The 23,635-nt window shown below is 51.2% G+C and overlaps 1 protein-coding gene across 3 annotated transcripts in view; it reads right to left on the bottom strand.

Moving 5' to 3' along the window:
* Map3k14 (mitogen-activated protein kinase kinase kinase 14) overlaps positions 1-23,635 on the bottom strand; it is a 47,856-nt gene that overhangs the window by 9,307 nt on the left and 14,914 nt on the right. For all 3 annotated transcript variants that reach the window (XM_021631935.2, XM_021631936.2, XM_060386593.1), the window contains exons 2-9: positions 15,163-15,438; positions 14,144-14,213; positions 12,590-12,800; positions 11,890-12,510; positions 10,160-10,297; positions 3,212-3,341; positions 2,863-2,994; positions 2,238-2,342 (exon numbers count right to left, since the gene is read on the bottom strand). In XM_021631935.2, coding sequence (XP_021487610.1) covers positions 2,238-2,342; positions 2,863-2,994; positions 3,212-3,341; positions 10,160-10,297; positions 11,890-12,510; positions 12,590-12,800; positions 14,144-14,213; positions 15,163-15,418 — 1,663 coding nt within the window. In that variant the 5' untranslated portion in view covers positions 15,419-15,438. The remainder of the gene's footprint in view (positions 1-2,237; positions 2,343-2,862; positions 2,995-3,211; positions 3,342-10,159; positions 10,298-11,889; positions 12,511-12,589; positions 12,801-14,143; positions 14,214-15,162; positions 15,439-23,635) is intronic.

The following is a 23,635-nucleotide window of genomic DNA, read 5'->3' as shown; positions in this document are numbered from 1 at the left end:
TATCGGCATTTACACCTGCCAGAAGAGGGAATCAGTTCACATTATAGATGGTTGTGAGCCACCATGTGGTTGCTGGGAATTGAACTCATGACCTTTGGAAGAGCAGACAGTGCTCTTAACCACTGAGCCATCTCGCCAGCCCCTGAATGAATCATTTTATGTAGAATACTCTTAAGTGGAAAAAGCAGCGTATGCTGTCGATTTGTAGTGGCTTTAAGGAGATGTGGAAAAAAACATAAATTTATGTAAATTATTTGTGATTTTCTCTTTGGGGAAGAGGACTAGGTAAGAATGTATCCTCTTCCTTCTTTTATAGCAAGTACTTTATAATGGGCATGGATTACTTTTACAGCTAGATGCCAGGGTGTGATACACTGAACCATTCCTAATAGCCAAGACACGGAACCAGCCTACATACTTATCGACAGATGAATGGACAAAGAACATGTGATACATATACACAGTAGGGTTTCACAGAGCCAGAAAGAAGGAATTATATCATTGGCAGGAAAATGGATGGAACCAGAGAGTGACATGTGAAGCAAAATAAAGCAGACGCAGGAAGACAAGAATCATATATTTACATGTTTTCATATATGCAGATTCTACATATGTACATATATGGATTATAATACATATGAACTATATATTATATACACATATATATGTTGAGCTACATGAGATCCTGTCTCATGTATGTATACATTATATATGAGACAGGGTCTCATGTAGCTCAAGATTGCCTAGAACTTTACATGGAGCTGAGGATTACTGAACTTTTGACTCCTACCTCCACCTGGGTTTATAGGTGTTCTGGGATTACAGGTGTGTGCTATCACACCCAATTTACAGGATGCTGGAAAGCCAAGATGTCCTGCATGGTAGCTAAGCACTCTACGTTATCTTTCCAGCCTTAAATATAAATAAGTGTGTTTGTGATATGAAAACAGAAGGGACAGTTGAGCTGGGCGTGATGGCACATGCCCTTAATCCCAGCACACGTGGGAGGGAGAGGCAGGAGGATCTCTGAGTTTGAAGCCAACCTGGTTGAAACCTGGCTTGTTTCAAAAACAAACAAAAATGGTGGCCAGAGGAGGAACAACACTAATGAAAGGGGAGGAAAATCCCAGAGGGTGGGAAGAGCGGGGAACGTGGAGGGCAGTGGGGGAAACAGACAAAATGTTACGTTTTCTCTCACATATGGGATCTATATGTATTTTTTTTATAATTTATTTAATTTCATTTTATGTGCATTAGCATGAAGATGTCAGATCTCTTAGAATTGGCAGTACAGACAGTTGTGAGCTGCCATGTGGGTACTGGGAATTGAACCCAGGTCCTTTGGAAGAGCAGACAGTGTTCTTAACCACTGAGCCATCTCTCCAGCCCCTGGGGTCTATATATTTAACCACACATATATACACATATATAAGTGAAGGAAGGGAGAGGGACTGGAGAGATGGCTCAGCAGTTAAAAGGTTCCAAATGACCCAGGTTCAATTCCCAGCACCCATATGGCAGCTCACAACTGTCTGTAATTCCAGTTCCAATGGATCTGATGCCCTCTCTGACCTCCATGGACATCAAGCACACATGTCGTGCACAGACACACATGCAGGCAAAATATTCATGTATGTAACAAAAAAAGAAAGCAGGAGGGGAGCTCAGGGCAGGTAGGGAACTCGTGAGAGGAGGACAGAACGGATAGTGAAAGATTGGAGGTGCAAATAAGAGCAAGGTAAAATCACACACACACACACACATACACACACACATACACACACACATACAAATATACACACATGCACACATGAAAATGACAATCATTTAATACACAAGATGAAGAAATCAAAGCATAGACAGGATTGTGTGTTTGTGGCTAGCCTGGACCACACAGTAAAACCATGCCTTAAAAAAAAAAAAAAAAAAGACACAACAAAACACATACAAAACAAAACAAGCAAACAGAAAAAGACAGCTGTATAGCCATGGCTGTCCTGGATCTCGTTCTGTAGACCAGGCTGGCCTCAAACTCACAGAGATCTGCCCACCTGGATGGGTGGCACTCGGGAGGCAGAGGCAGTCAGATCTCTGTGAATTTGAGGCCAGCCTGGTCTACATATCGAGTTCTGGGTCAGCCAGGACTACAAGGCCTGGACCTTCTGCAGGACCTTTGCCCTTTTGGCCCTTGATGGCTTCTGGTAATTGTGACCATGAGGTGCAGAACGGGGCCTTACCCGTGAGCAAGGCTTTTCCTAGGCCGTCAGGTTGCAGGCACAAGGCATGGCCAAAGTCGCAGAGGGCAGCTCGGCTTCCATCGCTGGACAGGAGCACATTGTCAGCTGCAGGCAGCACCCAGAAAAAGGGGAAAAGGGGAGTAGGTGAGCCAATCCAGGCCCCAGCCTACCCTGGCCTGGCTTGACCTGGCCTCTCATCAGGCAACTTTCTTGGCCAGTCCTGCCAGAAAATGGCAGCTGCTGCTTCTCATTAGTCTTGTTAGTCATGGAAGATGGGGGGGGGGAGGGGTGCGGCTGGTTGTCAGCTGAGGCTAGGCGCTGGAGTGGGGTGTCCTGCTGCGTCACCGCCACTCTCCCAGAGCGGTCTCTCTGCTGCCCCACCCTTTCCCAGAGGCAGGAGTTTAGCCTCCAGTTTTCTTGAACACCAACCCAGGACACTACAATGCTAGACCAACGGCCTGGAGAACATCATTCCCCACCCACTAGACACAGCCCTGTCAGCTGATTCAGGCCTCTGCCCTCCAGACAAGCACGCAGGCCCACAACCGGGAGGAAATCAGTGGAAAGGCATGAGGAAGAGCCCGTTGTGATTGGGACCACGGTGACACGGTGACTAGGACCTTACCTTTGACATCACCATGCAGAATCCTTCGGATATGGAGGTACTCCAGCCCCTCCAGGGCCTGGCCCAGGTAGTACAGGGCTCGGTCTTCTGGCAGACAGCCCTTCTGTTTTATGAGCTGGCCCAGAGAGCCACCTAGGTAAAGAACAGCCAGTCTTTGTGTGGGACTTTCCCAGGCCTCCACGCAAGCCAAGGGCGAGAGCGAAGGGCAGGTGATGTGGGAGAGAAGGGGTAAGAGGCACGATGTGGACTGACTAGAGGCCAAGATCCGAGTGTGGGTTAACTCTTGGCCTCGAATTCTGAGAGAGAGAGAGAAAACAGACAAACAAACAGAAAGGACCTGTCCCCTTACCCTCTAGAAGCTCCATGAAGATGTTGACCCAAGGGCCTTCTCTCACGGCTCCGTAGAGAGGGACGATTCTGGGTGAGGTGAGTCCAGCACAGGCCATGAGTTCTTCTGCCCGAAACACCTCAAGCCGTACCTGAAAGACCCGGAGACCCACTGAGTCAGGATGAGGGGGCAGGATGGGGCTGCAGCTGGACGGGGGGATTGAATGAGGTGGTGCACACCTTTAATCTCTGTACTCGGGAGTCTGAGTTTGAGGCCAGCCTGGTCTACAGAGAGAGTTCCAGGACAGCCAAGGCTGCACAGAGAAACAAACGGTCACATCAGGATGGCTGAGAATCACTTTGCTGGATCCTTAGCATTCCTTGTAGCGACTTTCTCTTTAAAAGTTTACTTAATTGTATGCGTGTGTTGAGGGCATATAGATGTTCTATGTGCATGAGTAGAGCAGAAGAGGGCTCCAGATCCCCTGGAACTGGAGTTACAAGTTGCAAGCGGCCATGGGGATGCTGAGGACTAAACTCAGGTCTTCTGGAAGAGCAGCTGGTGCTCTTAACTGCTTATCTCTCCAGTGCCCCTCGTAGCAATTTTATTATAATCACCTGGCTTTGTTTTTCGTATGCATGTACAGTAAGCGCATGTTTGTGATGGCTGAAGTCGGGTGTCTACCTCTGTGGTTCTCTACTGGGGCGGGGTCTCTGTTGAACCCAGAGCTCGTGCCTACTGGCTAGTCTAACCAGCAGCCTGCCTGGGGAACTCCTGTCTCCGAGTTCTGGGACGGAGACAGGTGGCCACCCTGCTCGCCCGCCTTTTATGTGGGGTCTGGGGAATCTGAACTCAAGTCCTCACGATGCACTTCAGCCACTGGACTATCTCCCCAGCCCCAGTTATTTCCCAAAGAACTAGGTCCATGCAGACAGGCCCGTATTTATATCACCGTTTACTCTGTAGCGATTTCCCCAGCATCTGGGTACACAGAAGGCTTCTGGGGAGGGGTTGGCCAGTGCCTCTCCTAATGTGATCTGAAAGTCTGGGATCCCCCTTTCCTCTCTGGGGTCCAGCAGCTTGGCATGGCAGGAAGCAGTATGGATACAAGCAGCTTGTGTTTAGAATCTGGTTAGGCCATTTACAGAAAGGCTGTTAGCTTCTATCAACTATGTTTCTACGTGAATGGCGGGGACACGGCTCCAGGGTGGTGTGAGGATTCAGAGAGATGGGGTCTCGCTCCATGCTTGGTCACTAGGACACTTGGCCGGAGCTGGCTTCCCACTTCCTCCTGCCAACTCAAAGAGAACTTACTAAACATGCCCCGTATTGACGGAGCTTGCTGGCTGCTGCGGCTCCTCTGGAGTGGCACCGCCAGGGGGCGACAGCAGGAACAGATTAGTCCAACCCAGCTTTTGTTTCCAGACTTGCTGACTAGACAGACAGGAGCTCAGCCATGTGGGGTTTTGGGGCTGTTGCCTATCAGTAGACAATGTCTCTTCTGGTTACTTAACGAATATCAAGATTGGTTAGTCAACCCACATGAACTTTGACTTTTTATTGGTGTTTCCTCTGAAAGGCTGATGACCTTGACTGAAACTCACTCACCTACAGGACTTCCACTTACAATGTCTCTCCTCTAATCGCTCCCAAAATGTGAGGCAAAGCATCCCAGGGGCTCTCCAGGGAACCCAGAAGAGTTCCACAGGACTCTGTGTCGAAGGAAGCAGGACTGCTCAGCGCCTGTGGGCCTACCCTTGTTTGAGACAGCTCCAGCCCTACACTGACCACACTCCTGCTGTGAATCCTTCACAAAGTGAGCGCTTTGGCGTTTGTTATGACATATACTACTCTGGAGGAGAGTGGAATATAGAAAAGGAAATGAAGGTGGAGTTGTCTAGTCTGATTTTGTTTTTTTTGTTTTTGTTTTTCGAGACAGGGTTTCTCTGTGTAGCTGTGGCTGTCCTGGACTCACTTTGTAGACCAGGCTGGCCTCAAAACTCACAAAGATCCTCCTGCCTCTGCCTCCCAAGTGCTGGGATTACGGGCGTGTGTCACTGTACCCAGCTTAATTTTTATGTTTGTGAAGCAAGAAGACCTACTGTCCCAACAGTAAGTTGGATCAAAGCTGCTGTGGGCGCGATGGCTCACAAGCGTGAGGCCAGTCTCAGCTATGTAGTTAAGGTTTAGGCTAGCCTGGGTTACTATGTCTCAACAAACCAAAACCAAACCAAACCAAACAAACAAGCAAAACAAAACATATGTTTTTTGATGAATGATATTTTCTAGGATACCCCTAACTACCTAAGAAATGCAGGCACACCAAATGGACATATCCGTTAGCGGCACATGTCACATGGCGAGAACCTGAAGAGGCCTGGGTACCACGAAGACCTGACTGAGATGCTAAGGACCTCGGAGAAGCGGGCCCGTGAGAGCCCTTAACTCTAGAGCGGTGGTTCTCAACCTTCCCGGGGCTGCGGCTCTTTAATACAGCTCCTCGCGTGGTGCCCTCCAACCATAACTACTGCTTCGTAGCTGTAATTTTGCTACAACTACGAATCATAAATATCTGACATGCAGATATTGGGTGACCCCCATGGAAAGATCGCTTAACCCCCAGAGGGGTTGTGACCCACTGGTTGAGAACCGTGGTTTTAAAGAGTCTCAGCATTTGCTGAATGATTTCCAACACAGACCAAGGCTGGTAGGATGGGGAAATCTCAAAAACAAACAAACAAGCAAACAAACACAAACAGACAAAACCAGGTGATTTTGCAGTCTGGTGAACCTGAGAAGCAAGGTCAAGGGACCATCCTATGGAGTCGGATGGTGAAGGCTCTCCAGCCCCAGTCAGACCCCATCTGAACCACCCCTCCACTCCCAGCGCCAGTGCTCTCAGGCCCAACGAGTGTGCTGGGCTGTGAGTGGGAACTAACATTTACGAACCACTAACAGACGCCTGGCACCACTTGGCATGAAGTCTATTAAGGGTGGGCCATCATTCCCATCTCAGCGATGGGCACGCTGAGGCCGGCACCAAGAACTCACCCACAGTCACTGACGACAGGGTACCACAGCCAGGATTTTGGCTGGGGAGGCCTGACCCTGCGGCTGCCAGCTGCTGTGCTGCTGGGAGAATTGCCCAGGCTCAGCCTTGGCTCCTGGCCATATTCACGCATGTTCAGAGGCAGCATTTCCAGGGAGACACGCAGACAGCCCAGGAGGCGCTGCCCACCACAGAAGCCCCCTCCCTCCACAGCTGTGCCAGGGCGCTTGAGCCTGGCGAGGATGTTTCCCTCCCTGAAACTCCTTGTTTTCTTTAGCGAACTCATCTGTTTCTCGGTAAGCAGGGGCTACAAGCGACTCCGTAAGTTCTGGAGCTCGCAGGAATGTAGATGATGGGAAAGCGTGGGGTGGGACACAAAGATGCCTCAGAAAGCAGGGTCCCCCGTTTCCTCATCCAGACTGACTCTTCCAAACAGCCCCCCTTTGGGCCTTGCTCTTAAGGTTCATGGGGCTCATGGCTGATGCTGTTTCACCAGCACACCTCGGAAAAGCCTGTTGAAAACGCTAGCTCTGGGAGGAGATGGCTCAGCAGGTGAAAATGCCCGCAGAGCGAGCCTGATGATCTGAATTTGATCTGTGAAACCCATGTACAAAGCCAGTGTGGCGCTGCACATCTGTGATCGCAGCGTGTCTACAGGGTGAGGAGAGACCTGGCCGGAAGCTCAGGGCACTGCGAATACAGCTCACCGGAACGCACTTGCCTAGCAAGTGTGAGGCGTGTGAAAGTGCGTGCGCGTGCGCACGCACGCACGCACGCACGCACGCACGCACACACACACACACACACACTCACAGTGCCTTCTGCTTCAACACAAAGTGAGAGAAGAGAACCGACTCCCAGAAGGTTTCTGGCCTCCACAGGAAGCTGTGGTATTCACATACACACAAAAGAAGCTTCGAAACGCTGGTCCCTTTAGACTCTGTATCTTTGCCCCCAGCCCCTGTACAAAGCAGGTGCTCCGCAACAGCTGTTCTGACTTGGCCAATGATACACTCTTCCAGATCAGAGACAGAGCCAAAGGGAGGCTCCCAGAATTCCATGCTTGGGCCAGAGGACTTAAAGCAAACAGCTCTTCACCCTCGTTGAGGGCAGACAGCGATTGTCCTTTGAGAATCTGCTGAGTGATACAATCCCTTTGCCATCAAACTGTGTCCATGCCTATTCATACAACTCACATAAACTTCTAGATCCAATTCCCAGAATTCACGGATCCTATAAGTACATCCTCTGGCAGGGAGAATTTACACACTGGTTGTTTAAAAAGCCTGACCATTCTATGTGAACCAAACAGAAATCCTGCCTAGAAAGTATCCTGAGAAAACACACACACACACACACACACACACACAGTGTAGAGTGCACAGTAATCTCTAGGATTAGATCTAATTTTCACAAAAGAAACAGCCAAATGTATACATAGTCTGAAAAGACAGAAGACGAATGGCATTTCTGAGGTCAGGAGTGCGGAGCGGGGAAACGCTTGTTTGGTGGCATTTGACTTCACAGCGAGCAGGGCTTGACCGGTGATTAACAGATAAAAGGGGCTGGTGAGACGGCTCATCCAGTGAAGGCGCTTGTTTCCAGCCACCCCCAAGTCTGATGCACAGGGTGGAAGGAGAGGACTGACTATCCCCAAGTCCTCTGACTTCCACATCTGCACCATGACGTGTGTCCACACACATATACACAAACATGTCACGAAAGTTCATTAAAAACACACAAAAGATTAAAAATGTAAAAACAAAGCAAAACTTCACACGAAGGCCTAGCTCTGTGGCCAATAAGCATGTGACCGAAGCCCACAGATGTTCTAGAAGGAAGACCGGGGTATTACGTAACTACTCATGTCTGAGCACTAAAAGGGCACAAGCAGCCTGGCCTCTCATTCCCAGACTGCGTCTCCTGTCCGTACTCATCCTCCTTTGCCAGGGAACTCAGGAACTGTATGTAGTATCAGAATTAGAACCCAGGGCCTCATATTTGTTAGGCAAATGCCCTAAAATGAGCTATATTCCCGAGCCCAGGGGACTCTCTCTCATGTAGACTTAGAGCTGAAAACTGCCCAGAACAAACTGCAGTCCTTAACCCTTTCCACCTGGAGACAGGCTGGGCCGTTTGGTCCCACCGCTAGCTAGAGGGAGGAGACAGGAGCTCTGAGGGTGGACAGCCAGAGCCCTGGGAAGTCCAGGCCTTGTGCGCAGAGCTTTTCCAACTTCCCTGGACACAGGACAAGAGACATGTATTAGGGCTGTTTATCTTGTTGCCTGGGACTCAGAAGACCTCAGCGGAGGAACAGCTGAGAGGCCGGTGACTAAGCTCCCAGCACTGCGCATCCATCTCTAGGCCAGTTCACACTCTCACCCGCCTCCCACCGCCTCAGCAGGGACAGCTGGGCCTTCTCTGGGGGACTGGGGAGGGGAACTGTGGCTGAGGAGGTTAGGCACGTGGCCCTGGCATCCAAGCGGAGGATGACCCATGCTGGCAAGGGCTCAGCGTGAGCCCATGTTGCTGAGGAGCAAAGATGGTAATACTTTCTCATTTTACACAGTCTGTGTGGAATCTGAGGGGAAACAGATTCTTCTCTTATCCTACTACTCTGAGGTTCAGATCTGACACCTACCACAGCCTGGCCCAAGTACAAACCCAGGAAATCAGGCTCATTCACATCCCAGCTGGAGTTATTCCCCAAGCCAAGGGCAGCCATGATGGCAGTGGCAGGGTCCACCCTGCATGGTGCCCAGAGCATGCTGGGTATGGGAAGTCTGAGTATTTGGTCTCTTTCCTTTTGGGGGTCGGGTATCTGACATAAGCCAGTTATTTCAACCTGTGGGCATCTTCCCCGCAAAACAACAACAACAACAACAACCCAAACAAAACAAAGTCACAACCCTCCTCAAACAAAACCCTCACAATGATTTACATAAATCCAGACCTTTGGTCTTTCTGGTTAGGGACAAGCTGGCTTCCAATAGAGAGGGGACTTCCAAAGCAGGGTCGGAGGACACAAGCTGAGGGAGCAGGGCTGACGCTACAGAGACCTGTGGACCTGCAGCTGCCTCTTCCCACCCGGGCTGGGCCAGTGTGCCACAGCAGGAGGAAGTCTCAGGCTCTAGGGCTACCTGGGTGGCTGTGGGCAAGCCACAGGGGAGGCGGCTCAAGCTTCCTGAGGCTCATCAAGAACTCAGGACAAAGGTCCTTTCCCTTCCTCTCCTCAGCCTGTGACAAATTTGGGTTTGAACCCTGATTCTGCCACCAGCCCTATTCCTTATGTCTGACTAGGCCATGTTTCTGTACTGTTGTCCTGCTTGTCTCACAGGACCACACTGCACCTGACTGACGGGAGGCAGGTTCAACGTCCCGTGTTCAGCCTTCTCTCAGGAGACACCTGGCAGGTAATGGTTATTATTCTAATCACTTGAGCCAGGCCACACTATGTGGCAGGAGGGTTTTTGTTCGGCACGGACTTCCTGTGAATTGGAGCATCTCCCAGGCCTGGACTTGCCCCTACAGGCCCTGGCCTCCTCAGCGGCCAAGGCTGTTTCCAGACCTGAGCTGCGTGCTGCTGCACTGCCTCTCACAGACACACATACCAAGGGCGGCGACCATGTGACAGACTGCTCCCTTCCAACTCCAGCTGACCCAGGAGCAGCTAGGGTGCCAACCATCAAGGCAGGGTATCCCATGACTGTTGCTGACAGAAAGCTGAGTTGGAGTGCAGCAGCCCTGTGTGGCTTCCTTTTCAGCTCTCTGGAGTTCTAGCTAAGTAAATTATTATTATTATTATTATTTTTCTAGACAGGGTCTCACACCATGGTCCAGGCTGGCCTGGAGTCCATGGCTGGCCTCTTGCCTCAGCCCCACAAGTGCGGGGCAATTTGGGTGTATCACGCCGGCATTACCTTTTTGACAGCACACTGGAAGCCTGTCTGCTTGTCCTTCATTCTGTGGACCTCACCGAAGGAGCCTCTGCCCAAGCGGGGCTGGTGTGTCACCCAGTGGATCTCTTCTCGGTACTCATAATCCACTGGTCTGAGTTTCTGTGGTTGCAAAGGAGGGGGGTCAGCTTCAATGACCAAGGGCAGCAGAGGGATGAAGGGCTACAGTGGGGAGCCTCTCTGGCTAGCAGCTATGGGGCCGGACGGCCACTTCCAAGGACCACCAGCCCTAAGGCTGGGGTTATAGAAAGACAGGCCAAAGGGGCTTGAGAGGAATAAGAAGCAAAAGCAACTTCCATGGGCTGCCCGGGGGCTGGGCAATTCCTGCGATGAAAAGGAGAATCAGCAACAACTTTGATAATGGAAAAACATAGCTCAAGTACAAGGTAGGAGAGAGACGGGGCTAGGACAATCTTAAAAGTGACTAGAGTAAGTCCATCCAGTTGAACAAAATGCTTCAAATCCCAAAGTTATTCAAGCAAGGAAGTAAAGGAAAAGGGGGAATGGGGTGCAGCCCTCTGATATCTTCATTCAACACACTATTCAGCGACAGTTAAGCTACCTGGAAGAACTGAAAATGGAGAGAACTAGGGAGGCTGTGGGAGGGAAGTGAGGCTGGTTGGGGGTTGATCTGATGCTTGTATATTGATGCTAATTACCGGCCATCAAGATCTGGTCACTTCCTGGATACACCGACCCTTGTTGTGTAAACCTGCCTAAGACAGTATAACCTGATTGGTTGATCAAAAGGCCTATACCTGGGCAGGGCAGAATGGGGTAGGCGTGGGGAAGATTCCCAGGCTTCGGGTTCAAGAGAATCATGGGAAATGGACCAGAAGAGGAGGAAGGAGGATGCCATGATCGGTTAGTATGGAGGAGCAGCCACGTGGGCCAGGAGGAAGGGCTCTGAGTATGGCGTGGATGGAGAAAACACCAAGATAAAAATATAAGCAAGTATTTATAAGATTATGAATGGAAGGTAGCCCAGATGAGGATGGTTAAGGTGGATGGCATTGGATGGGGGCTGGGAGGTGAATGGTGAGGTTATTGAGACAGCCAGAGTAGGTAGAAATATCTGCCTGGGCCAAGGTAATAAGGCAAGGATAAAATCTAACAGGTGTCTGTGTCTTAGTGATGGTGGGTTAAATAATATTGTCACAATAATTATATGGCAAATAATAATAAATAACAATATTTGGCCCAGTATCATTTTTATATACTACAACTGTGGCTGTAGGTAGAGGCTGTAGGACTGCAAAGTCAAGGTTTGCTCATCTCCCTGAGACTATTGGGGTTGGGTGGGACCCTTAAGAGCTGTGGCCTAAAGGGAGAAAGTTAGGGGGTATGCCTAACATTGGGGTGTGCCCTTCAAGAGGATGCTGGAGCCACACCCTTCACCTCTCTCTGCTTCCAGATCTGACAGAGTCCGGCAGTCTCTACCAGGCGCTCCCGTAAGGCGCTGGGCCCCAAGCAAACCCTTTTTCAAGTTGATCGTTTAGGGCGTTGTGTCATGGTAACGGAATCCCGATTCGGTCCCCAATGAGCAAACTGATTTGTCACCATGGGCGTGAGGGACTCTGGGACACCCTCCCTCAGTGTCTGCTGACACTCTGCTTCCGGAGCAAACCCCACCTGGACTCCCAGCTGTGGACCCTGTCCGGGAGGTGGTGATGGGAGTTTAGGGGGTGATTTACCTCAGTAAGCAGGACACCCTCGTTGTCCTCGGTCTCAGGGCTGAGCCTCTGCAGCTTGGCACTCCCAGAGGACCACGTCTTAGCCAGGCTGGCCAGACTGTTGGCCTGGCCTGAGCTCACACTGCCTTGTAGTGCGTGGATGAGGTACTCCTCCACAGGGACCTTTTCTTGGGCACCTTGAGCTGGGTAGCTGGACTCCAGGTGGGGGCCACGCAGGGGCTTCTGACTGTCTCCGTAGGCCAGTTTGCTTAAGTGGGGTAGGCCAGACAGGGGTTGCTGGCCTCTAATACCAGCTAGTTTGTCCAGGAAGAGGGATTCCAGCGGATAGGGTCTCCAGGGCTCCAGAGGGTAGAATGGGAAGTGATGGGGCAGTCTGCTGTAGGGGAAAGGGTGAGTGGAATGGGGGAGGGGGCCTACAGCCTGGGGGTGGTGGAGTTTCCACACGTGGTTTAGACATTGCAAGGGGCTGATCAATTTGTGGAGTTCTGGCCGAGGCGTCACTGGTCGCAGGCCTTCGCCTTGTTTCTTAAAGCACAGGTGGCCAAGGCCTGGCCCCTTCAGAGGCTTGGTGAACTGGAAGACATTTCTTGCATAGAGGTTGCCTAGTGGAGACTCATCTTCCTGCGAAAAATACAGGTGTCACAAGGCCTGGTCCAAACAGCCATGAGCCAGGACCAGGGTGCTGGGCAGAGGGTCTCACCTGCACTGGGATGGTGCAGCTCTCTTGCTCAGGGGTTCTGGGCAGGGGCTTGGCTAAGGCCACTCCTGCCTGGGCCAGAGACTTCGACCTCCTCTTCTTACGTTTTTTTCGGGCTTTGCTGTGACGCTTTCCCTTCCGGTACACAGGGGCCATTTTGCCTTCGGTTGCATGGGCCACATTGTTGGGGATTTGATCAAGACTCTCAGACTGGCTGTCAAAAAAGGGGCGGGTGTGCGCATTTTGAGTGCAAGAAAAGAGAGGGAATGGCTCAAGGAACTCTGTGTTGTCACTCTCAGGGCCAATCCCAACTCTGTCATTCCAGTCACTCACGCTTAACAACAGGGGACACACGAGAGAGATGAGATGTATGTTAGCACAGACAGCTGCCCTCGGGTGATAGGAGCCTATGGGAACAACTGTCACATCTGTGGCCCACCGTTGACCAAAATGCCATTATGCGGTCCCTCTGTATTTATGTAGTATGGGCAAGTTCCTAAGCCCCAAGGAATGCCAAGCTTTCTCATTTATGAAAGCAGCGCAGGGTTTTCTACCACGTGGAGTGGAGATGAGGTTTAAACGAGAACAGTTCATAAGCCTTAGTGCCTAACCCCTCAGCAGGTGGCCCCACGGGCTGCTTGTTGCCACGGCTGGGGCCAGCTCTCTCGGGGCAGCCATCTTTGTGCTGACAGGTCAGAGCGGCTTTATTTCTGTCACCTCTACCCGTAGCCTTTGGAGACATCCAGTTGCCACGGGGACAAGAGAAGCTGCCAGGTGGACTCCCATTATGGCTGGTGTGGCTACTAAGTTCTGCCAGGCTCCCAGCCCTGTCGGGTCCTGAAGGAGCTGGTTGAAAGGGCTGCTGTGAAACAGCTGGGGCAGAGACCACAGCCACACTTCCTGGGATGCTGGGAGCCAGCCAAAAGAAAAAGAGTTCACCAGAAACCCCATTCTCTGGGCCAAAAGGTGCCCGAGGCAACATGAGAAATTCGTAGACTCTCAGGAAGACAATCACCCTGACCCCTTCCTATCACTGGCAGTTTCCAAATGTCAATGATCAACCTAGTGGAAAGAGGGACCCCTGTCTGGGATAGACTCTGATCAAAACTCATCTCTGGAGAATAGGCGAGCCTGGAGACAGACAGAGCCTGGTGCTAGCTCCCATCCATGGGCCGGGGCTTGAATAAGACCCCTGGGGCTATCTCCCCTATAGGATGGTAAAAGTGGCCCCTTTGGACTGTGCTGACCCATGGCTATATATACCACTTCGAAGTTGCTGTTCCTGGCAGCCTCCCGGCTGATGGGAAACAGGGGTGTATGAAGGTCTCTGAGGACAGCAAAAATAAAATGTCAAGGTGACGGGAGGCTGGGGCAGCTTTTGAAACGCTGACTGGGCTGAGAGTAGCTGGGCCAGGAAGGCTAGGTGGCTGCCAGGAGCAGAACCCAGGTGCTGAAGCAGGGAGCCAGAGGCCTGGTGGGCGCGGCCTGGCAGGCAGCTGGCAGGTGGGCTTGGTGTCAGACCCGACTCCCCTTCCCAGCTCCAGCTTGCTTCCTTACCTGTACTGCTGTGACCCTGCTATGAAAATGCGCTCTGAAAAGGTGGGGCTGAACTCTTGGCTATTCTCACCTGCAATTCAAGGAAGAGGGGTCAGATTAGTGGGGGAAGAGAACAAAGGCAAGCTCAGCGTTTGGAAGGGAGCCTCTCACAGAGAGGCCCGTGGCCACTCTTCTCCCTGTCATACTCCTCCGCCTGGTGGCTCACCTCCTGGCCGCCACCTTACCCTTCGCTGGGGGCTATCCTGTCCCAGGCTTGCCAGTCAAGAGGGGGGAGCCTGCCTGCCTCACTTACAGCGAAGCTTCCTAGGACATTCCATACACCACAGGGCACACACAGTGGTCCCCTTGATAAACGAGCGGGTATGTATTTATGTTTAGGTGTATAAGTTTATGTGTGCATTCACTTCATTTTAGTTCATTTTTGTTTTCTCATTTCTTCTCAAAAGCCAACCGGAAGGCTCGGGGAGGTGAAGCAGAGGTTGTAGATGTGGAGAAAGGCCATCATGCCAAAGGCTACCAGGTTCTCTGACATCTGTGCTAGAGGGTGGTGCTGATGGAGGAGGGCGGCACTGATGCAGGCTGGGGGCCTGTACCTCGGAGCACCCCGAAGCTCTTGTTTCTCAGGAAGCCATCAACATCTATCATCTTGAGGCAACAGGGGTAGAAATGGAAAGAGCCAGACTTGGCCTCACCTGATGAGGCTGGCTGTACAGATTGGCCCAGGAGGCCTCAAAGCAGGCTGCTTGTTTTTGGGGGTGGGGTGAGGTGGGTGGACCCATTTCTGGTTGAAAGTAGTGAGGGTCTGTGGACCAGAGGAGTTTTCTACGTCCACCATAATCCACCCTAGCACTTTGACAGCCCCCGCTTATATAGCCTGGGCTAGACCCTCATTGTGCCCGGTGAGACCCTGACCTCGCTCTCCCACGGGGACTCCGGGGCTGGCCTCTCATACCCAGCCACGCACCTGCACACCCACTCCCTCACTCGCCCCCGTGTTCAAAGCGACCCTACGTCCTTACATTCCGCCTGGGCGATGATGGAGATGGCGGGTGGCCCCCCCTCAGAACCGTCCTTCGCTGTGCCTTTGGTGATCACATCGTTCAGGATCTCCCACTTCCCGCAGAACACGGGGCTCTTCTCCACGGCCTCAAGCTTGTAGAGGCAGCTCTGCTCCTTCCCTAGTGACTGTGTCTTCTCCTTGGCTTTGGCGAGCTCCTTCTGCTGCCCGACTGCTGAGCCAGGAGCGCCTGGACAGGCCACTTCCATCACTGCCATCTCCCAGGCTCGTGCTCACCCTGAGGGGGACAAACACAGACTTGGTCACTCCAAAGCCCAGGCCACACATTACACATGTTGGAGGGGAAACATGTGTGTGTCGGGGCACGCAAGGGGTTCTTGGCTCTTTATGTCATGTGTACTCATCTTCCAAACACCCTGAGTGGTAATGAAGCCAACCCCGGAACATGCACAAGCATTCCATTTGTGGGAACCCTGGTCTACTGGTACTGCAGTGTAAATGGATTCCCCTCGGGACCGGAGAGATGGCTCAGTGGTTAGGAGCACTGGCTGCGCTTCCAGAGGATCCAGGTTCAATTCCCAGCACCCACACGGCAGCTCCCAACAAACTGTAAGTCCAGTTCTGGAGGATCTGACAACCTCAACCAGACAACATGTGGGCAAAACACCAATGAACATTAAAAAAAAAAATCATTTTAAAAACTGGATTCCTCTGCTGGGTCTTCAGAGGGATGGGAGTCATTTTCTTCAGTGGCAAATTGTGCATGCTCCAGTAAATAAGCCCACACCCACACTCATGCAAATGACCCTGGCTAAACACAGTGTAACATACACATACTAGAACAAGCACTCAAGAATGTTCGGTATATGTGCACACACGTGCACACGCACAGGGACAGGCAAGTAGGAAGGGGAGTGGGAGGGAGATAAGAGGATAATGGGGTGAGCTGAACAGATGGCTCAGCAGTTAGAGCACTTGCTGCTCTTGCTGAGGACATGGATTTGGTTCCGAATGTCCACATGGCAGCTCACAACCATCTGTAACTACAGTTCCTGAAATCCAAAGCCCTCTTCTGGCTTCCATAGGCACTACATATATGTGTTGCACATACATAAACACAAGCAAAACATACTATACACATAAAGTTTTATTTTTTAAGTTATTATCATATGTTTTTGGCTTTTTGAGGCAGGGTTTTTCTCTGTATAGTCCTAGCTGTCCTGGATCTCACTCTGTAGACCAGGCTGGCTTCAAACTCAAAGATCTGCCTGCCTCTGCCTCCCGAGTACCGGGGTGAAAGGTGTGTGCCACCACCACCTGGCCTAAAAAGAAATAATTTTTTTTTTAAAAGGGGGCAATGAGCCAGGCATGTTGCTGCATGCCTCTCATCCTAGCATTTGGGAGGCTGCGGCAGAGGGAGGCAGATCTCTGTGAGTTCAGGGCCAGCCTGGTCTACAGAGTGAGTCCAGGACAGCCAAGGCTATCCAGAGAAGCCCTGTTTAAAAAATAAAACAAAACAAAAGCCAAAGAGGGTATTGGAGTGCACATTATCAAAATACATCATCTACATGGACAAAATCATCGAAGAGCAAATGAAATTATGTTTTAAAGGAGAGTCAGCCTTTCTCCCATAGACAGCAACGAGCTGGAGCCGAACTTTTTTTTCCTGTCCGATGACTAAACCTCTTCCTGTTGTATGGAAAAGTCTCCTCAGGACAGGGAGGTAAATCTCATCCCCCAAAACCGTCACCTCACAGATCCCAGGGACACCTTGCACACAGAGGGCGTGTCTACGCTGTCCATGGTGGCTTTTCTCCGATGGAGAGAAGCAAGGTCTGGTTTTGTTCTTAGCAGGGACAGATGTATGTACAGTCCTGTCATTTAGTGACAGGGTACGTTTTGACAAATGTGTCGCTGGGAGGTTTTGGCGTTGTGTGAGTGTCACAGGGTGCATTATGACATCACCCGGGGTGACAAAGTCTTAGGGGGCCAGATGCGCATGCAGTCCATTGTTGGTTGAAACGCCGTCATGGAATGCATGGCTTTATATGAACATGTGTGCGTGAATGTCGCAAAGCCTACTCTTCAGCCTAAAAGTGGGCCCCACGCTTGGCTCCTTTCCCATGATGCAACTGTGTGTGCCTCTCTAGATGGTTCTGAAAAAAGGCTTCCTCCTTAAATGTCCAAAACTCATTTGCTGAAAACTTCTAGGAAATGTTTTTTCTTTCAAGTAATGTTAGAAGTAGGGTTTACATTGCAGGCCTTAATACTAGCTAGTGTCTGGCCACAGGGTGAAACTCCACCCCTCTCTGGTTCCATGTGGACCGCCCGAGTCTTCCTAAGGGAAAGGAACAGATCGCAGCCATATGCTGCTGTCAACCCTGCCCCCAGCATAGACATTAGAATCACCATCAAACAAACAGTGGTAATCTGCGCTCATCAACATTGGAAGCCTTTTTCTTCTTCTTCTTCTTCTTCTTCTTCTTTTCCAGGACCAGTTTGTGTAGCCCTGTCTGTCCTGGAACTCACTTGGTAGACCAGGCTAGCCTCAATCTCAGAGACCAGCTGCCTTCTGCCTCCCAAGAGCTGGAATGAAAGGTGTGTGTCACCATGCTGACCTGGCTTTGGAATACTTTAATTTTTTTTTTTTTTTTTTTGAGACAAGGTTTCTCTGTGTAGCCCTGGTTGTCCTGGAGCTCACTATGTAGACCAGGCTGGCTTTGAACTCAGAATCTGCTGCTTCCTAAATTCTGGGATTAAAGGTGTCTGCCACCTCCTCCCGGCTATGGCATACTTTTTAGGGACAGGAACGTTTTTTGTTTCTCTGTGATTCGGGGGACTGAGCCCAGAACCTCTAGCATGTCAGATGTGTGCTCTACCACTGAACTACCTCAGTCAGCCTAGACAGGGCTTTAAAAAGCTGTGTGTGGTGTTTTGCCTGAATTGTATGTCTGTGTACCACGTGTGCCTGGTGCCCTCGGAGGCCAGAGAAGGGTATCTGATCCCCTGGAATTGGATTTACAGACAGTTGTGAAGCCTCCATGTGGTGTGGGGACTCGAACCTGGTTCCTCTAGAGACACAACAACTGCACCTAACCACACTAAGCAATCACTCTGACCCAAAGACTGGGACTTCTTAAAGAACAGGGTCTCACTCGCCTCACTCACAGATGTGGGCTTCCCTACTGTGCGCTGTAAACTCAGCCCATGCATACCTGCTCTTGGGACAGAAACGCAGACCACATGAAGCCAACCCTTTACGGCCGCTGGCCTTTCACCCAGCCATGCCTGAAAGTGAGTGAGATAGTGGGGCGCTGAGGGATACCAAGCCCAGGCTTCCTGAGTCTGCCTCACTCGATGTCCTTCTATCCCAATGGCTATGGACGCTTAGTCAGCTCAACCGGGAGGTGGACTGGGCTCTGTTGGTCAGTTCGTGCATCTCTACCTCCTGAGGGCAGGCTAGCTCTGAACTGAGGGTGGCTCCGGCTCCAGCAGGGATGCCTGGCTCTGGAGGCTAGAATGGACAGCCTGTCACTTGGTCACTCTAAGAAGTCTATAGAGAATTCTGACTTCCAAATAGGCAAAGCCTCCAGGTAGGCTACTACTGTAAATTTTTTGTCCATTTTGGGGAGGATTTGAGTCATCCCCAAATCCCACAGCCTGCCAAAAGCTGGCCTTTCTTAGCCTTTTTTTTTTTTTTTAAAACCAGGGAAAATACAATTTAAGGATCAACCAGAAAAATCCCCCAAATCTAACAGAAGAAAATGTATGCTTAAAGGGAACTCAGGGCTTCTTCAATGACCTTATTTTCTTATGAAAAACCTGAAGTCTACCCAAGTGGGTCCCCGCTCAGCCCAAGTGTGGCAGGGCAGGGGCAGGGGCAGGCTGTGGACCCCAGGCTCTTCATGCTGGATGCACTCTCTAGGTTTCCCAGGTCACAGGTGAATGTGAAAGGAAACTCATGGTCCTCTGCTCCTAAGAACAGCGGGGGAGGGGGGCTGTGCATGTGTACAGAGATCAGCAAGACAAAATCAAGAGGGCTCATGCTGGCTGGACAGGGGCACCATGTGACCAAAGGCACACTTCTAGACCTTCCAACAGGGCCCCTGGTTGCACCCTGTTCAAACAGCCTGCCTACCAGCTAGAGCTGGCGGAGGCTGTGGGCCACTCCGCCAGCCCAGGGCCTTTATTTCATCCAGGTGGCTAGCCGGGCAGCAGGCCAAGGAGCCCTGTTGCCCCACCCCCAGGCACACACGACAAACTTGGGCTGCTCTCCCTGGGGAGAAGTTGAGGTTATGGCCTCCTGTGTACTCTGCAGTGACTCATCCCCAGCCTGGCAGGCAGAGGGACAAGGAGGGCTACTGAGAAGCTGACCCAGCAGATGGCAGCTGGACCCGAGCACAGCCCAGGAGACACGGGCTGACCCTCACCCTCCCAGAGGCAGGCAGCTACAGCGTGCATCCACAGCTTCTCCTGCGCCATGACTCAGCCTCCTGGTTCGCTGGCCTGATTGATGGCAGCTCTCCCACAAACACGGGCTTTCTTCCTCTCTCCCTCCCTCTTCTGTGTGGGTCTGGTCCATAAAACTCAGTTCAGTTCCAATCCCGGGACTGTTACTAGGTGCTCTTCCCAGCTCTGGGCTTTGGGTGCTGCCTCCTTCCCACCTCCCAGGCCTGAAGCTTGTCCTTTCTCTCTCTCTCCTGCAGTGTGTAGGGAGTTGGGACTAAATGAGGTCAAGACTCTCCTTCATCCCTCAACCCAACCCCCTCCTCAGCTCTACCTCAGCCTCCAATGCGTGCAGCAGCCTGCTGTCTTCACTGTATGGAAGCCAAGGATGACAGCAAAGGCAAGAGCCACACCCAGGGCCCACACAGAGAAAAGGCAGGGGTTCATGCAGTGCTCTTTCTGGCCTGATGCGGACACCCAGCCTGATTTCCTCTTGCTGGAAATGATTCCGCAGGAGTCTAGGGGTAGAGGTGCGAGGGTGCTGCCCGATCGACTATTAGCTGCATCTCTAAGAGCAGTTCTTGGTTTGGGTGGGCTCAAGGAGGTCTGCGCACCACAGGAGCAAGAAGCACTTTGTATTTTCCGGGGAAGGGGTCATGGTGCTCGCCCCGGTGTCCAAGTGTATGTCATGGCATAGGTGGGTGCTCCAGTCTCCAGGTCAGAGCCAGGGCTCCGTACCTGATTCTGCCTTTGCATCCCCTGCCCCAATGAGCTCTGCAACGCAGGAGTTTCCAACCAGAGTGCTGTCTTCTTCAATCCACTCATCCTAGATATGCTGAACCTAGATACTGACACTGAAGAATATGCTTTTCTTACTGCTGGAGACTCTCACATGTTACATTCTAATACCTCTTCAAGAAAACATTTTTGGGGGCTGCCAAGCCTGAGAACTTGAGTTTGATCCCTGGGACACAGACTGGAGAAAGAGAAGCAACTTTCAGAAGTTATCCTCTGACCTCAACACGTGCACCGTGGCCTGAGTGCGCACACACACTCAATAGAGATGAACGTAAGAAGAGAATCATTTTATTCTGAGACATGGTCGAGGGTCTTGACTCTGCAGTCCTCCTCTCTTCGCCTCCTGAGCAGCAGCTACCACACACCATCCAGGCCTGGTTTAATTTCATCTGCAGGCACGTGGGGGTGCTGTGGAGGTCAGGAGAGGCGGCAGGATGTGCCTCTGGCGTCACCTCAGGTTGTTGTGAGCCACCTGACATGGGAGCTGAGAACCAAAGTCAGGTCCTCCAAAGAACAGCAAACGCCCTCAGCTACTGAGCCACCTCTCCCGTCCCAGGATTTGTACTTCTATTTTAATTTTATATGTATGAGTGTCTTGCCTCCGTGTACGTCTGTGCATCTCTTGGTGCCTGTGGAGGCCTGAAGAGGGCATCAACTTCCCTCAACTGGAGTCACAGATGGTTGTGAGCAGCCATCAAGTCTGTGTTCTCTACAAGAGCGGCTCTTTAACTGCTAAGCCACCTCTCTAGCCTCCTAGGATCCGTATCCTGACAAGGCTTTTGGGGCTAGGTCTGCCATCTGGCCCTCTATACTAATGGTTGCCACCAGGACCACAGGAAATAGTCACAATGAAGTAAATATAAATACAGTTCCTCTGGTGCACTAGCTACCACACAGGAGAGCTGGGTGGAAGTCACTGCTGTCTCCAGGACTCTGGGGCAGAAGTAAGATTTAGGTTAAATGAGTCTTCCATTCGTTGAAAGGCACCACAGTAACATTTTAAATGTTGGCCTTCAGAGAGAATAGCCTTTCTAAAATGTATCGTATTTCACTTCCCTCTTTTAGTAAGTTCATTTACCCTGAGAACACCAGGCTGGGAACCAGAAGCTATGGCTTCTGGCTTTATTTAAAAAAAAAAAAAAAAAAAAAAAAAAGCAGTAGGGCCATTTTTGTCACATGAAATCACACCTCATTACTATATAAAAGCTAGAAGCATGCAACCTCATGTCACTCCTATCAGAAACAGCTGTCCTGGCTAATGGAGGTGGGCAAGAACGCCCCCCCCCCCGCCTTCTTTCCCTCCACCCTAGACCTCTGCAGAACCTCAGGTCGCCAAGAAAACAGTTAGGAAACCAACGGCCTCTGAGGTTCTTCCTCGTTCCCACAACACACCGGTCAGGATTAATTAAGGCCTAGATGACTCCAATTTAGAACAACAGCGGCTAATATTTGCTAAGTACTCAGTATTATTTAACCTCCTTTTCTGTTGTAAAAATAAGGAGTTCCCAGCATGCCTAGGAGAGTACACAGCTAGAGGCGTGGTGGACTTGGTCCCTGCCTCTGGAGCCTGCGTTAACCTTCAGCAGTTGTTCCCACTTATCTCAGGAAGTTAGAGTCCCGGCCTCTTCAGGAATCTTCTGAGCAGAGGGAGGTAGAGAACTGAGAGCCAGCCTGGCCAACTGAAGATGCCACGTGCATGTTGGTCCCTTTGCCCTTTCCTAGGCTGTGACCACTGAGTTACTGGGACCTCTGGGTCTGTTTCACGTGAAAGAGGTGTCCACAGCCTCACCTAAGGCATTCCATACCCACTTCACCCTCCTCAAAAGGGAAATCAAAGCCTCTTTCAGGCCGTCTCAGAAACATCCACCTAAGGGCCAGAGCAAATCTCGCTCAAACGATTTCATCTGGAAATAAGAACTTGTCCTTCTCTGAATGCCCAGAGGGATAAATAGCAGAAGTAGAATGACTCAACTTCCTTAATAAAGATATTGGTTGAAACCAAAGTCCTCCTGATGCTTCCTCTTTTCTGCTTATAGTTGGCCTAGACATCAGGCTGCCCTGGCTAAGCTTCAGCCTAACAGAAAGGAGGGATGGTGAGGCAAGGGAGAACCTGGGGTGAGAGGCAGCTGCCCTCGCAAACAGCTATTTGGCCGGTTGTGCTCCCAGGCCCCCAGGCCTGCTGCATCCTGGCTCCCCTTTCTGCCATTTGCCTCCCCCTGCCCTGCCCTGGCACCTACCCAGCCAGAATGCCCGCTTTACTCTGTGGAGTTGGGTAGCCATGGGCAAACCTGATTCCCTTCTTTCGCTCCCCCTGCCCCCTCTCTGTGGGGCACTACCCAGATCTGCCTTATCCTCTTCTCTGTGGGGGAAGCCATTTTCGCTGGCCTCCTTCAGCAAGCGTCCACTCTGACAGTTACTGCAAGGCTGCTGTCCTTATTCCCATTGGGCAGATGGAGGAGTGAAGGCCGAGGGGTAAGTCAGCTGCTGGAGCCACTGAGGCTCAGCGTAGACAACCAGAAAGCCTGGCATGGGCCTAGGCCTCAAACAGCAACACTCTCAGCCCATTCCTGACGTGTCCGAGGATCACTGCTCTCGTTAAACCCCGGACCTGAGCGGTATCACTAGCCATGGGACCAGCACTATTTCCATTTCTCAGCCCTTGCAGGCAGGAAGCACAAGAATTAAGAACGGTTCCCCCCCCCCCCCCCCGCTCTGGCAGGGACTGCTGAATCAGCAGTAAACAGGTCAGTGCTCTAACCCAGTCACACTGCTCCATGCTGCTGGGTGCTATAATTTTTAAGTTGATGATTTTTAATAAATCCTTTCCTTTTCCTTTTAAAGATGTTTAAAATCAAAGCACAACATGTATGGACATAAACAAGAACTTCAGGTTAACACACCACTGTGTTCACTGAAAGAACCTCAGAAGGACATGCTATGGGAAGAAGAAAAGTAAACCAGAAAAGAGGGACATGGGATGTAAGGAATAACGGTAGTCACAGGAACGGACGTAATTAAGTTGGTCAACTTAATTAACAATCGAGTGTGAAAAAAAAGAAAACCAGTCCAAGGGGCTGTAGAGATGGCTCAGTGGTTAAAAGCACTGTTTACTCTTGCAGAAGACCTGGGTTCAGTTCCCAGCACCCACAAGGTGGTTCGAAACCGTCTGTAACATCACTTCCAAGGGATGTGGTGCCCTCCTCTCATATCCGTGGGCACTAAGGACACGG

Source organism: Meriones unguiculatus, chromosome 7 (assembly GCF_030254825.1).
Source record: "Meriones unguiculatus strain TT.TT164.6M chromosome 7, Bangor_MerUng_6.1, whole genome shotgun sequence".
NCBI lineage: Eukaryota > Metazoa > Chordata > Mammalia > Rodentia > Muridae > Meriones > Meriones unguiculatus.
The sequence above is the reverse complement of the archived record's forward strand: the minus strand, read 5'-3'. Positions and strand labels throughout refer to the sequence as shown.